This window comes from Ochotona princeps, chromosome 17, assembly GCF_030435755.1.
Source record: "Ochotona princeps isolate mOchPri1 chromosome 17, mOchPri1.hap1, whole genome shotgun sequence".
Lineage (NCBI taxonomy): Eukaryota > Metazoa > Chordata > Mammalia > Lagomorpha > Ochotonidae > Ochotona > Ochotona princeps.
The window spans coordinates 2,592,951-2,608,157 of NC_080848.1; the positions used below are offsets into that span (position 1 = coordinate 2,592,951).

Here is a 15,207-nt window from a genome sequence, read left to right on the forward strand (position 1 = left end):
TCATGCCCTGTCCTGCAGCCCGTGGGCAGTAACTGCTTCTCTGTATGGCAGGTGTACACACACACATGCATTAGGTACACACATGCATACGCAATGTATACTCACGTGTGTGTAGATGCCCACATACATGTGTGTGCAGGTACATGTGCAGGTGTGTACTGTGCTTACCTACACTCGTGCTGTGTGCACGTGTGCAGATGTGTGTGTTTACATGTGGTGCCCACAGTCGTGTGCGTACGTCTTGCTGGCTACCACCGGAAGACCTCACGTCTGCTCTTCAGGTTCAGTCATTTGCCAGAGTAGCTCACAGAATCCAGAAATTCAGTTTACCTACTGCAATTTGCTTGTTTGCTTTTTAATTACACAATTCATTTAACAGAGAGAACTTGGGGCCAGCATGATGTCTCAACTGGCTAATACTCCTCCTGCAAGTGCCGGGACCCCATATGGGTGCTGGTTAACATCTCAGCTGCTCCACTTCCCATCCAGCTCCCTGCTGTGGCCTGGGAGAGCAGTCAAGGACAGCCCAAAGCCTTGGGACCCTGTACCCTGTGGGAGACCTGGAAGAAGCTCCTGGCTTCGGATCAGCTCAGCTCCAGCTGTTATAGCCACTTGGGGAACGAACCAGAAGATGGAAGATCTTCCTCTCTGTAAATCTGACTTTCCAGTAATAAATCAATGATCTTTTAAAAATTAGAGCTATGACTTGTCAGCTTCCTTACTTATTTTTTTAAGATTTATTTTTACTGCAAAGTCAAATATACAGAGAGGAGGAGAGACAGAGAAAAAGATCTTCTGTCCGATGATTCACTCCCCAAACAGCTGCAACGGCTGGAGTTGAGCCGATCCGAAGCTAGGAGCCAGGAGCCTCCTCCAGGTCTCCCACGTGGGTGCAGGGTCCCAAGGCTTTGGGCCGTCCTCGGCTGCTTTCCCAGGCCACAGGCAGGGAGCTGGATGGGAAGTGCAGCAGCAGGGCCGTGAAGCAGTACCCCTACGGGAGGCGGAGGATTAGCCTGCTATACCATGGTGCCAGCCACAGCCAGGAATTTAAGTTCTCCATCTCTTTCTCATGGTAGGTTTATCCAGCTGTGGATCATTTTTAAAGAAACAACTTTTGACTTTGCTTTTCTGTTTTTCATTCCCTGACCTTCTGCCATTACCTCCACCGCTTCATCCCCTCCACCCCACTGACTCCGGCTTTTCGCTGGGGCCCCGCCAGGATTCACAAATCACCTGGCAACAACAACTGGACAACAGCTGGGACCGTGCGGGTCCCAGACACCGAGTCACCGAGAGCAGCGAGGCCTCACGTCGCAACACCGCAGGAAACAAGCTCCTAACACCCCGCCCGTGTACTCCGCAGGCCGGACTGAGAGCAGGCAGCTGTTTCTGCGGCCAACAACCCTGAGATTAGGACGGCGGACCCGCCACCTGACTTCTCAGTCTGCAGGGAGAGGAGGCTGGAGGTGGAGTTCATCACCAGGTGCCTGTGGTGTCATCGCCAAGGTTTGTGATGTCATCACCAGGACCTGTGATGTCATCACGGGTGACTTGCATCGTCACCAGCAGCCTGTAACATCATCACCAGGGACCTGTGACATCATCAACTGAGCCTACACAGCCAAAACCCAAAGGGCTAACAAAGCTAAGTAGGCTTCCCGGGGACCACCAAGAACCAGCCCCGGGCCAGAAGGGTGGCACACACCAGCTCCACGGGGATGGAACAGAAAATGTGAGCAGGGCACCCTTACTGAAGGATGCTTCCTGCCAAAACGGTGTGCTCGCTGCCTACCCCCTCCACAGGCGGTCCTGCCCTCGCGCCTTGCACCTGCACCGCGGGCTGAGCCAGCAGGACAGCCTCTACAGGCGAGGCCCGCAGCCTCGGATTGTGCAGCCTGCAGAGCCACAGCAAACAAGTGTCCGCTCCCCGGGGGTCATGCAGCTCCCTGGCTGCAGCCCCAGTGACCCTGCCGGGTGCAGGACCTGCAAGTCCCTGGGCGTGGAAAGGGTATGACTGTGGCCAGGCCACCCAGCACACACGTGGCAGCCTCAGGAGGACACACCACACAGCCATGCCAGAGGGACAGCGCAAGGGTACAGACAGCCAGGAGGCCAGTGGGAAGGCATGGCCACTAGGGGGCAGTTTCTTTTCTTTTTTTGTAAAATTTTGTTTAAAAATTTGGCTCGGCCAAAGCCAGGAGCTGGAAACTTCACCAGATCCCCCATGGGTGCAGGAGCCCAAGCACTTGGGCATTCCGGCCCTGCTTTCCCAGGTGCGCCAGCAGGAAGCTGGATGGGAAGTGGAGCAGCCAGGACTAGAACTGGAACCCACGTGGGACATGGGTGTTGCAGGTGGCAGCTTAACCAGCTGGACCACAGTGCTGGCCCCTAGCAGCTCCTTGCAAGACCCGGATGGCAGCTTGCTTCCCACATCTGGGTCTCTACCCAGGGAAGGCCAGCTCTGGCGCCCACAGGCTTGTACAGGAACAAAGGCTCACTCATGGGGACATGACTAAACCTCACTGAAAGCGAGATCTCCCACTCCAGCCCCAGTAGACGCATGAGCGGGGCAACCATCTGTCACTCAACCTGAGAGGGCTGGGGTCAGGGACAGGAGGGGGTGGTGGGCACACGGCCCCCTCCACCGCCTTTTCTGGATGTCTCAACAGAGAGGCAGGATAGAAAAGTTTCTGAGGCAAACAAAACAAAACAAAACAAAACAACAGAAACAAGGTCCGGGAGACAGCTCGCTCCTTCCTTCCTGCCTTTCTGATCTCGGCCAGGGTGGAGGTCCGAGGTCCAGCCGTGCCCCCCAGTCCGGAGGGGACCGCAAGGGCTCGCCCACCAAGCCGGATGGGGGGTGGGGGGTTCGGTTCTCCCGCTTCCCGCCAAGGCTGGGAGGGTGGTCGCGCTGCGAGGACCTGCACCGCCACCTGCTGGGCAGCGGCAAACTGCAACCAGGGAGGCGGACCCTCACCAGCACTAGCCCACCCCCTCCGTGTGAAGCTGCCGGGACACAATGACCCCAAGGCCATCCTTAGACACCCGCCTTGGGTGGTCCAGAACACTGGCCTCCCACCCCAGGAACCAGACCCCTACACCAGGGCAGGGTATGGGGACCCTGGGGGATAGATGGACAGACAGGCAGAAAGGATGAACTACCCCTGGCTGCTTGAGCACCTGTCTGCTCTCATGTGCCCCAGCCCCCAGAACTTTCCATGTGGGGCTGGGGGCTTCAACCAAACATCTGTTGTGTGGGATCAGGCACCCGCTCCCCAACGCCCGCTCAGCCACAGCCTCTTGCCCAAGCTCTCAGGGCAGCATGCACAGGGCTGGGCAGCAGCATGGTTGCAGGGGCCAGTCCTGGAGGCCTCAGGCAGGGAGGCCAGGGCTGGGGGGGCACCGCCACCCTGCCCACCTGGCTTTCCCCAGGGCCCTGGCTGGGCTCCCACCGTGGGGCACAGCTCCTCCTGCTGCCCCAAGCTCCAAGAACCATGAGAGCAACCCAGAGCCAAGGGCCCATGGTGAGGGAGGAGCCCCAATGGCTGGTCGGGGGGGAGGGCTCAGGGCGATGGCAGGCCAAAGCATGTGCCACCGGGCGCCCAGGAGCAAGACTCCAGGCTCCGATGGGTCCGACCTGTGCCTGACCCAAGTGCACCCAGACAGTGGCCTCCAAGGCAGGGTAGGGCTGGGCGGGCTGGGCAGGGCTGGCCACCACATCATCTAGCCTGCGGCCTTTCCAACCACGGGGCCACCCACCCAGAAGAGCCACTCCCGGCCACTGAGGTCACACAGAAGGACAAGTGCATGTCCCCAGTGACCTCGTGTCGCCTCCTTAGCCACGCCCTCTGGCCACTCCAGCTGCCCCCTCAGGGCCTCTGCGCCTGCTGTCCCCTAAGCCTAGCTGCTCCTTCCGGTCATTCTATGTCCCTGCCATCTCCCAGGTGGGTCTCCCCTTAGTCTCATGCCCCAGGCACCCCCAGCATCTGGCCCCCTGTTGTCCGACGCCTCCTGGCCCCGACTTCAGAACAGCTGCTGGCTGGCCGGTTCACAGTGACCAGGGGCCGTGTCTCACTCCTTGCCAGAGGCGGAATACACGGAGCTGTCCAGTGCCTAGCAAGACCTCAGTAAGCCCTGGCCTGCAGCTGGCAGGACCCTGACCGCCACGCGCCAGGTGAGCCGGGGCCGCTGTGTCCAGTGGGGCCAGGTGAGCTGGGGCCGCTGTGTCCAGTGGGGCCAGAGGTCCCTGGCCTGTCCGCACCAGCGAGGCCACGGGGATAGGGGGCAGCTGGGCTCCCAGGATGTCTCCCCACCCTCCACTGCAGATGCACTTAGGCCCCCACACCCACAGGACCCCATGGAGTGGCCTGGGCCCAGCATGTTTCCCCATTGCTTGGCAACACTTGGGCAGTAGTTCTAAGGGGTGCATGGCTCAGCCCGGGGAGTTCCCATGTGTACAACATGCAAGGTGGGGCCAGGGGTGGGGGCAGCAAGCCAAAGGCCCAAATCCCGGGAGCGGGCAAAGCGCACATCAAAGGTGGGAGGCCGCAGGGGTGAAGGGAACGAGTGACGGGAGTGTGACTGGCAGGCGAGGGGTGGCCGGGGCAGGGAGAAGGATGTGAGCGAGTGCACAGGGCAGGCACTTCCTGGGTGACGAGTGCCAGGAGGCAAAGATAGGGCTGCCGAGCCTGCCTGGCTCCCGCTCAGGGCAGCTGGCCACGCCCTGAAGGTGGAAAGCTCAGGGCCACAGTCCCAGTGAGTTCCACACGAGTGTCCACGTCCAGGGAGGCCACGAGGATGGCCGCTTGTGGACACAAGGTCGAGAGAAGCACGGCTGGGGGCAGGCAATGGGTGCTGTGCCCCACCCACGCCCTGATGCACGGGAAGGCATGGAGGCTGGGAGCCCACCCTGCCCCGTCTGGCAACCAGGGCTGCAGCTGGGCACTGCCCCCGCCAGCCCAGGGGGAGCAGGCCTGGGCTTTCCTGTGCGCGGCTCAGCAGCCATGTTCCTTGTCCTGGGTCGGAAGGGAAGGCTGTGGCAAAGTTGGAAACGCTGGCTCGGCCGCAGGAGTATCAGTGGGGAACACAGGTGACCCAACTTCAGTAGAAGCAGCGAGGCGCGTCCCGGGCTGGGGGCGGACATCTGCCAACTGCACGTGGGACAAGGCCACATCCCCACAGCCTGGCCTGGACCGGGAGAAGGCAGGCTGTGCAGGAACAGTGTCTGCAGGACAAGAGTCCCTGCCCGGGCACACAGGGAACACCCGCGGCCAGCAGGGAGGCCAAGGGCCTGATGGACCCCCTCTCCCAGGGGCACGCAGGGGGCCACCACAGAGAGGCCGAGGGCCTGGCACAGGAGGCCACTGGGAAGGGACACTCACTCTGCCCTCACAGACGGCAGGACTGCCATCGCCACCGAGAGAAGACGAAGCGGGTGAAATGAGGAGGGGAGGTTGACATTGTGCACTGCTGCTGGGAACACGGCCAGCAGACACGGGGGAGGCTACCGGGCAGCCCCAGGGGCTGATGGTGTGGGGCAGAGGTTAACAGACCTGCCATGCCTGCTTCCCACGTCAGCACTGGTTCAAGTCCCCACTACTCCACTTCCCATCCAGCTCCCTGCTTGTGGCCTGGGAAAGCAGTCGAGGACGGCCCAAAGCCTTGGGACCCTGCACCCATGTGGGAGACCCGGAAGAGGTTCCTGGTTCCCGGCTTCGGATCGGCGCGCACCAGCCGTTGCGCTCACTTGGGGACTGAATCATCGGACGGAAGAGGTTCCTCTCTGTCTCTCCTCTCTGTATATCTGACTTTCTAATAAAAATAAATAAATCTTTAAGAAAAAAAAATAGATCTTAAAAACGAAACAAAACAGCTCCTCAGAAAGACCCAGAATGCAGCGACCCCTTCTGGGCACCAACCAGAACTGACAGGGACCAACACCCAGGATCGTGACGGCGTTACCTGCAACAGTCAGCAGGTGGCAGCACCCCTCAACGCAGGGGTCCCACACTGGATGTTCCAGGATGAGAATTCTGGATCAGCCCGCATGGGTGAACCCAGCGGACACAGTGCCCCCCAAAACGAGCTGGTCACACAAACAAACCCGCTGTGCTTGCACTCAGCTCAGGCTCCCAAGGGCTGGGCCAGGCTGAAGCCAGGAACTTCACGCGGCTCTCCTATGTGGGTGGACACTTGGGCTGTCCTCCAATGCCTTTTCCGGGGCCTTAGCAGGGAGCAGGGAGCCGGGTCGGAACAGGAATAGCCAGGACTCAAACCGGCTCTCCGGGTTTGGATGGCCAGTGTTAAAGGCAGGCAGTGGCTTGCCCCACCACACCACAACGCAAGCCCCCACCATGAATTTTATATAAAGCATCTCCAGGCGCCCACGCCCTCAAAGCACAATGGCCTCAGTGACCCAGAGGGCCCCAGTCTCGCAGTGCGTGGCCGTCTAACTCACAACTGTGTCAAGTGCACACAGTCGGTCCTCAGATCCGCCAGGCAGATGGACGGCTGGTTGGCACGCCTCTGCCTCAGCCTCCCCACCACTGGGTGAGGGGCCAGGAGAGAGGGCAGCGGGACAAGCTCCCAGTGGTTTCTGGAATCTTGCTGGGGGCTGAGAGACGGGGTCATGCAAACAGACGGCCACATGGAAGCCCACGGGAGGCCAGTGTGAGTGGGGGTGCCCTCCCCCTGCCATGGTCACACGCACACCCAGGCCTGTGAACATGACCGCTTTGGGGATCAAAATCTTGGCACACATAAGCATGGGAAGGGTCTTGCACTGTGGTCTTCCTCCAGGTCCCAGTGTCAGCATCAGGGAGAGGCAGAGGAAGATTGGGGTCCCGGGAGAGGGGCGGAGGCTGGGGAGGTGCAGCCGCAAGCCAAGGCACGCCAGCCAGCCCGCCTTCCATCGAGGGCTTCTGGCTTCCGGAAATCAGGCCCCCACAGCCTGCCCTGGCCTGACTTGGCCAGCCCCGCCTCCCGCACCAGGGCCCGCTGGGCTGAGCAACAGTCCCTGGTGGAAAGTTCCCCAGCAGACTATTCCCTGCTACGATGCAAGCCCTTGGAACAAGATAGAACCCGCTACAGCTGCAGAAGCCACGGAGCCCAGCCAGAAAACTCCAACCCCGCAGGGAGATGTGGCCTCCCCAGCCCCGGTCAGTCAGTCAGTGCCTCGCAGTACCACTGGCCCTGCGGACAATCCCCGGCCGGGAGCATCCTCCCCAGGCAGCCAAGTGTGGAGCCCCAGGCCCTGGCGCGGGAGCAGGGTGTGGGTCCCAGGGCTCCCAGGGGCTGCGCCTGCCCCAGGCTGGGCTCACTCCACTGGCGTGGCCTCTCAGAGCAGGCCCATAGCCCTCCCACCAATCCTGGGCAGCCCTGGGGACACAGCTACCTGCCCAGGAGCCAGCAAGAGCATCAGCAGCACATCTAGAAGCCAGCGTGGAGCATCTGTCGTGGGCAGCCTCCTCGTATGAGCAGGTGGGTATGGGTGCTGCCTGGTGGAGGGGTAGAGGACCCAGGCCGGTGTGAGGGAGCCTGCCATAGCCCAGGCCTGCCCAACAGCCCATCCTGCAGAGGACACTGCCTCGGGGCCCTGCTGCCCCTCGCCTGTGCTTGGCAGCAAGGGAGACCGGGCTGCCCCCCACCCCCCCCACCCAGCAAGGTGCAGGCGTGACTCCGGGTTGGCCAGCGCATTCATTCCCATCCTACAGCTTCACACACTGAGGTTGGACAGAAAGACACCGCAACCCAACAGGACAGGCACGAGAGCATGGGGAGGGGTATGCCCGAGGGCACGGCAGCGTGAGGCACAGGGGCCGGCCAGTTCTGCAGCACCTTGTGCTAAACTCCTGAATCTAACCACCGCAGGAGGTCCCAAAGGTGCCCATTGCTTCAGCCTCCCTCAGGTCAGACCCGAGGCTGTCCAAGGCCCACCCCGCTGCCCCACCACCAGCCCAGCAGAGGGACATGCCTGCAAGGTAGTCTGTCTGTGAGGGTCTCTCTCTCAGCAGCCAGTAATTCCCAGCGGGTCCTTGCCCCTGAGCTCCAAGCTGACAAATGGGCTTTCCGGCCCTCTGCACAGCCGTCCCCCTTACTGGGGTCTGACTGCTGTGCCTGTGTGTGTGTTCACCTCTGCACACACGTGGACACGCACACACACGCACACACAAACATATTCTATCAGCAGGACCCCAGGTACTTCCTCTCTCCGGGGCTGCCACCCAAGCCCTGATGTCACTTCTGGAATCCAAGTGGCCCCAGGAGCAGCACGGGGGCGGGGGGGTGTGTTTTACAGAAGATCCACAGAGGTGGGCTTCTCTTCCCCAGTCCCTTAGAGGATCACGACCACTCACGCAGTGGCAATAACAGACAGGGCAGCCCCGCAGTAGCCCACGTGTCACCCCAGGCCACCAGCAGAGCCCACAGCGCGCAGCCCTGCACCTGACTCACAGAGGTGCCTGTCTTAATGAGAAATACAAGCCAAGCAAGTTGCTAACCCATCTATTCATGCTTCCGCCCCTCTGGGCGCATGTCCACTCCTGCCGAGGCCCAGATGGACGCGCGCGTCCACACGTGCATGCATGCGTAGGCGCGTGCGCACCCACGCACACATGCTTCCTCTGGGCACTGGGAGCCCCCGTCTCTATAATCAACAGCTAGGGAGGGCCAGAAACGCCAACTTGGGGAGGAGACCGAGGTGCCCTTGAAGCTGGACTCCGGCTGGCAGCAAAGCCCTGACCACAGGGTGCACAAACCTCACTAGGTTCCAGCGCCAGGCGCAGGGCGCCCCGCCCTCACCCCGAGCCATGCGTCTGAGCAGTGTGCACGGTGGCCATGGCGTGGGTTGGGGAGGACACGGAGTGACATGGGGGAGGGGGCAAGAGGAGGTGAGCATCATTACGGTACCAGGGAAGGTGGGCTGGGCTCGCGTCCACAGCGTGGGGCTGTTGGAACGGTTGTGTGGCCCAAACCTGGAACAGTGCAGAAGAAAAACTCCCACAGAAACCAGTGCAAGTGACCCTTGGGGGTTGTTCCCTTGCAGCCTGGATCAAACTCCAGGGTCAGGGATGGGGGTGCGTGAGGAGCAGGGGCTCCCCATCTGGGGCAGTGGCAGCGTCCGCCTACCTGCGATCCGGTCCCTCTCCATTCCTATGGAGCCGCTGGGCTGCAGCGCGGGCGTCCTGGCGTTGCCTGCTCACAGGAGTCCTCCCCCTTCTCACCCCTGTCGCCCTCTCTCCTCCTCCTCCTCGGGAGACACTCTTTGGTCTAATGCCTTCAATCTGTTGCAATCACAAATGTATCCAAATTACCACATTTCCATGTGCTGCTCATGTGTAGCCGCAATCAAGTAGCATTGCGTCCTCAAATCGGGCGGAAGGAGCGAGCAGGCAGGAAGACGGAGCTGGGATGGGACTCAAGGGGACCCGGCAGCCCCCAGAGTCCTCCCGTGCGCACGGGGACAACCGCCTGGTGCTCCCTGCGCTGGCTGCCGAGGTCCGGCGTGTGGCTTCCGGCGGGACGGCGTGGCCTCCTCTCCCCACCCCCTCCAGCCCCCGCCGCTGCTCCGTTTTAATATCCACTTGGAGACACTTAACTCAGCCGCTCAGAAACCAACTCGCAGAGTCAAATTCCTGGCGACTTCCAAAGCCTTTCATTTCTCCCCGGCCCGGGATGTGGTGATATCCTCGGGTTGGAACGCTCCAAAAGTTTGGCTCCTGGCGCGCCTGCCTCGTCTCACTGACTGGACACACGGGAGGCTGGTGGCCCGAGAGAAGGTTCTAGAAGCACCTCCCCAGGATGAACCCTGAGCAATTGTCCGTTAGCCCGCGGTGACACGCGGAGCTGCTGTCCCCACCCCGGGAGCCGGGAGGGAGACTTCCTGGAAGATTCCTGCCACACAGGCATGAGTCAGTACAGCCTCGTTGTCCCCTGGGAGGGGCACAGCCTCTGGTTGCACATTCCCCACACTCAGCGCCTCCCTGGGAACCACAGGGCTGGGCTGGGCCGGGGGCTCAGCGGCTGCTGCCTGCTGGTCACCTGGGAGGTGCCCACCGGCACCCAGCCAGCCTCAGGGTGTCAGCAGCAGAGAAAGTGGGTGGGCCATGGAGAGTTGTGGGGGAGGGGCACTCTGCCCCTCAAGGATTCAGTCTGACCTGAAGACCCAGGCCCGTGGCGGCCGCAGGCGCCTGGTCCTACTTAAGGAACCCATGTGTCTGTGCCAACAGGAAGACGCCAAGTCCTGATTTCCAGCTTCTCAGGAAAGGGGGAGGCTGCCTGCTGCTCTGCCCCACCTCGGGGCCCCTCCCTGCCCCCATGCACATGTTCACCTCAGGGGGCCTCTGCATGACAGGCGTGCCAAGGACCTGTGCCCAGGCAAGGTCTACAAACAGCCCTGCACAGGCAGAGGCTTGGAACAGCAAGCAAAGCTGCTGCCTGTGAACCCGGCATCCACCAGGGCACAGCTTCAAGTCCTGGCTGCTCCACTTCCAATCTAGCTTCTTGAAAATGCGCCTGGGAAAAGCGGTAAAAGATGGCTTGGTGCAGGGTTGGAGGGGGATCTCCCTGGGAGGGGGGGTCTGTGGCACTGGGGGCCAACAGTGCCCCCATCCCATACCTGCAAATGCTGCCAGATTTGTGGGGGGTCTGCCCCTGTACATCCAGGAAGGCCCCCAAGCTGGGAATAGCATCTTGGATTAGCTAGCCTGCGAGGCAGAGGTTGCACATGGGCACGCGCAGAGGAGGAGCCCGGCGCTGCCCGCCAGCGGCAGGGGTGGGGCCGCAAGCCGAGGAGTGTGAGGCAGCTGGGAGGGGAAGAGCACGGAGGCCAGCAGCCTTCTGAGGAAACACGGCTAGCTCAGGGCCTCTGGGACCACGAGGGGACAAGGCCAAGGCACAGCCAGACACCCAGTCAGGCCTGGGCCCCGCACTCCGCTCTCCACTGCTCTTCCTTCTAACACCATCAGCTCCCCTGACTGCTCACAGCGCGGACCACAGAGGGTTTGGGGTTGTTTACTTCTTCTGATTTTGAAAAAAAACTTTCCTTTTTGTTTTTTCTGATTGGAAATGCCACTACCTTCATGTTCAGTCACCACAGGGAAAAAAAAAATCAGGACGAATCAATCCGATTCATCCAAACACCAGCTTCCAGCACGGTCCAGCCGGCCAGGAGCGGCTGGGGGAGGGACTGGGCTGTGGCAGAGGGGCGCCTCGTGCACCTAGCACCCCAGATTCCCTGTGGGGCTGGTGCAGTGGCTGGCAGCCCTGACCTTGGGCGCTTCATGGCAGAGTTTGGTTCCAGGTCCATCTCTTCACCATGCCCCAAAATCCAAGATTTCTGGCCCAAGCAAGGGATAATTTGAAGCCCAAATCCTGGCAGTGCCATGCACTCAGCGGGGAGGGGACAGAACCTGCCTGGTGGGACAAGCATTTGAATCAGATGCAGCCTTGAACACCTGCAGCCCACATAGAGAGACTGGTTCAAGTCCCAGCTCTGCTTCTGAGCTGGCTTCCCGCTAAAACACACCCTGGGAGGCAGCAAGGGACAGCACCTGGGCCCCCGCCACCCACGTGGCAGACCGGAGTGGGTTCAAGGCTCCAGGATGCAGCCTGCCCAGCCCTGGCTTGTGAGGGCATTTGCGGGGGTGAGCCAGGGGGCTGATTCTCTCTTTCAAGTAAAAGCATATATTTTTTTCAAAAGTGCTCAGTGACCTCGGGGTGACCTGAGCTCTCTGCCCAGCAGGTGGGGGAGGGGTGATACTATTGGAGACAGCAAGGACCATGGAAGAGGAGGCTCCTGGGTCGGCCACTGCCTTGCTCCTGGTGCGTGCCCTGGCACGCAGAGTGGGGACCCTGGCCGAAGGACGCTGACTGGTGCCTTGGGTTGCGGTGGCCTTCCCACCCTGACCCGCTGTCCCTCCCCGACCCAGGGCTCCATGAGGCCCCAAAAGCTACCAACAGCCATTCTGTTCACTTTCTGTTCACCCCAAGATCCCACCACTCGTGTCTGCTTCCCTGAACAAAAAACCAAAGCAGCTCGGTGCGCCAAGACCTCCCGCTGACCCTGTGCGGCCATGGCAGCCACGGCTACTGTACCTGCCAGCCGGGCGGGCAGCAGTCCGAGACCCTCCGGCCTCAAGAGCCCCAGGCCGACGCCGTGAGCTTCGGCTGCTCCTAAGAAAACATGCTACTCCCTGCCCTGGAGGCTGCTGAGGGGCTCGACGCTGCCAGCAGCCTTAGCCGGCCTGCCACGGGAGCCAATCCAGCTCCATTTGGAACTGAGATGGGGCCCACACGTGCACGCATCGCCGCCTGCAGCCTGCCTGGAGCCAGAGCTGGCACGGCACAACCCCCCCGGGCTGCTCAGCTCGATCCGGGTGTACAGATACAGGGGTCCGGTCGGCCCAGGGCGCCACAGTCTCCCCGCCACAAGCTGGCGTCTCTCACCTCACATACAGACCCCACCCTCTGTCTTGCTTGGTGCTGACCACTCGTGTTTGCTGGATGGACAACCGAGCAGAGGCTTCCCCACACCAAGGTGAGCCAAGCCAGCGACTGCAGAGACCTGCCGAGGTGACACGCAGCTGTGTGCTGTGGCTGCCTCTCCCCGCTCCCCTCCCTACTCACCCTCTGTGTATTCCTTCCCCAGAGACAAAGAAAGGCTAAGACCCCTCCTCCCAACCAGTGCCCAGCCCATCCCCCAGCCCATGCCCAGGATTCTCCTCCCAAGCCTGCAGCCATGCTGACTGCCCCACGTGCCATGAAGGCGGCCCAGCCTAACGCAGCTGCCGACCGACCGGGGTGTGACAGGTGGGGGCCTCAACGTTATTCTGGAGCCCAGCAGTGTGGCAGAGGGCAGGGACAGGAGCTGGCAGGGATGGTCTGGATGGGGGAGTGCCATCAGCCACCTCTCCCCAACCAGGGACCCAGGGCTTGGAAAAGGGGTGGGCCAAGGGTGCAACCAGGTGTGCGGTCAGTAACCTAGTGCCCTCCATCACCTGCACCGAGGAGGGACTTGGTAATCATCCTCTGAATGTGCAGGGGTCTGCAGAGGAACGGTGAGGGGGACAGGGACCACCTGGGGTCAGCAAAGGGAGGCCTGACCAGCGCATGACCCAAGTCTCAGGTGGCCCATCCAAGGGACACAGCATGGGTCGGGGGAGAGGGGAGCTGACGAGATCTCAGTAACCCCAAGGTATTGTGGGGGCCGAGACTTTGCTCGAGGGGGAGTGGGAAGGCTGAGGTATCAACGGACAAGGATGGTGACGTTCAGTGCAAGCGAAATCTGGGGGTGTCTTCCAGTGCTGGACACAGGGCACTGGGCCATTAGCTTCATTGCTGAGCTGTGCACAGGCAGGTACAGGCAGTGCCCCAGATGCAGGGGTGACTGGCAGCCCCACCCCCTGTACCTCTGGGGACATGGCCACCAAACCAGCAGGCTCTAGTAGAGACAGCAGGGCCTCCAGGGAGTGGGCAGGGTGCTGGGGACACTGCCACAGAACACCTGACTGCAGAACTGGCCTGCCTCCACAGCGGGATGGCCAAAGTCAAGGTGCTGGCCAAAGCCGCTCCCACCGAGAGCCCCAGGGAAGGTCTGGCCTTGACCCTCCCAGGCACTCCCTGCCCCAGCTCTGCCTTCACCGGGCCCCCTCCTCCCTGTGCCCTGGTTACTGGGCCGTCCTAATCGGCAAAGTCCCCATTTCCAGACCAGGACACAATCTGAGATTCTAGGGCGGAGGGAGCAGGATTCAAGTGAGTGTGGGATCGTGGGCCCCAGAGGTACGGGGTGAGGAGGGGCAAGACCACAGCTAACCGGATGTGGGCATTCAGAAGGACAAGGCTCTCGTAATCCAGCAGAGGTGGGAAAGCTCGGGCATGACCCAGGGGACTGCGTGTGCACTGTGGGAACCAGGGCAAAGGTCAGCCGGAAACTGCCCCACGCTGGGACAATTAGCAACTGAGTACGTGCAGAACAAACCGGAAACTGTCCACGTGGGTGCTGTGGCAACACGGGGGAGGTAGGCATCCCTGTGGCCAGTCTGATTCACCGGGGAAACATATGTACATGCGTGTAAAAATGCTCCCAGTAGCAGCTATAGCAAGGAACCCCCATCACAGCCCACCCGTGGGCCAGAGGGGCAGACTTGGTCTCTCCCAAAATGTGCTCAGAACAAAGCAAACACATGGGCCTGCATGGGTGACCATCCAGGGCTCCCGTGTGAGCAGGCGTGGCAGCAGGACAGCCCTGGCGTGCTGCCAACAACACACGTGGCAAGGCAGGGTGCATTCCAGGCCACCCCATTCAGCACGCATGTGACCCCCCCACCCTACCACGGAGGAGGGGCGGGGTGCAGAGGGTCCCATGGGGGCTCAGCCCCACCTGCCCCAGGGTAGCCACAGAGCAAGAGCCACAAGGGGCTCCTTCAGCATCCAGGAGAGGAGACAGGGTCACATGGAGGCATGGGGTCTGGCCAAGAACTGCCCCCCGACCCTGGACCTGTCAGCAGGGAAGCCACATGTCTGAGACGGGGCAGCTGGGGCTGGACTGCATGTGTCAGCAGGCAACCCCGCGAGACTCAGACCCCAGGCCGGCAGCTCAAGGCTCGGCAAATTATGCCTTACGCTGCCAAGTGCTGACGGCACAGAACTGGCCGGGCGGGCATGAGGGAGCGGCTGCCAGCAGAGAACTGTGTCCCCACAGCCTCGGGGTGTCCCGAGGCCCCGTGGCTCCCAGAACCAGGAGCTCCCCAAAAGCCCAGCCCACGAGCAGGCCGGCCCTGGACGCAGGCTCCCAGACACAGGCATGCAGCGGGGGCATCTGTGGTTGGCGCCCCACGAGGCTGCGAGGGGCGAGGCGCGCAGGAACCACAGCAGGCGTTGAGTCACTCATCGCCCCCTGCGGCACCCTCCTCTCCTACACCCAGACCCGCCCTGCACCACAGGGACCTCCCACACGCTCACACGCCTGCAGTCTGCTCATCTCCCACATGCCAGCATGCCAACACCACTGCCACCCCCGCTGTCCTCAACAGGGGCCCCAGCCCAGAACAAGGAGCTCAGGAGTTTCGGGGGGCACCTGAGGAGCAGGACCCTGGGTTCCCAGGTGGCTGGCAGGAAGGGCCCCAGTACTGTCCGTCTCACAGTCGCTTGTCACTATTTGGTGGAGGTCAACCAAGAGTAAATAATTCTATGCAAACGAACAAATGTCTA

The 15,207-nt window shown here is 61.6% G+C and overlaps 1 protein-coding gene across 2 annotated transcripts in view; it reads right to left on the reverse strand.

The window, feature by feature from the left end:
• SEPTIN9 (septin 9) overlaps window positions 1-15,207 on the reverse strand; it is a 104,574-nt gene that overhangs the window by 73,748 nt on the left and 15,619 nt on the right. Inside the window, exon 1 of one of the 2 annotated variants that reach the window (XM_058675356.1) lies at window positions 9,127-9,163. The exons of the other annotated variant lie outside the window; for it this stretch is intronic. Within the exon in view, the coding sequence (XP_058531339.1) occupies window positions 9,127-9,148 (22 nt within the window). The 5' untranslated portion in view covers window positions 9,149-9,163. Of the gene's footprint in view, window positions 1-9,126; window positions 9,164-15,207 lie in introns of those variants that run through there. 2 annotated transcript variants of the gene reach the window in all.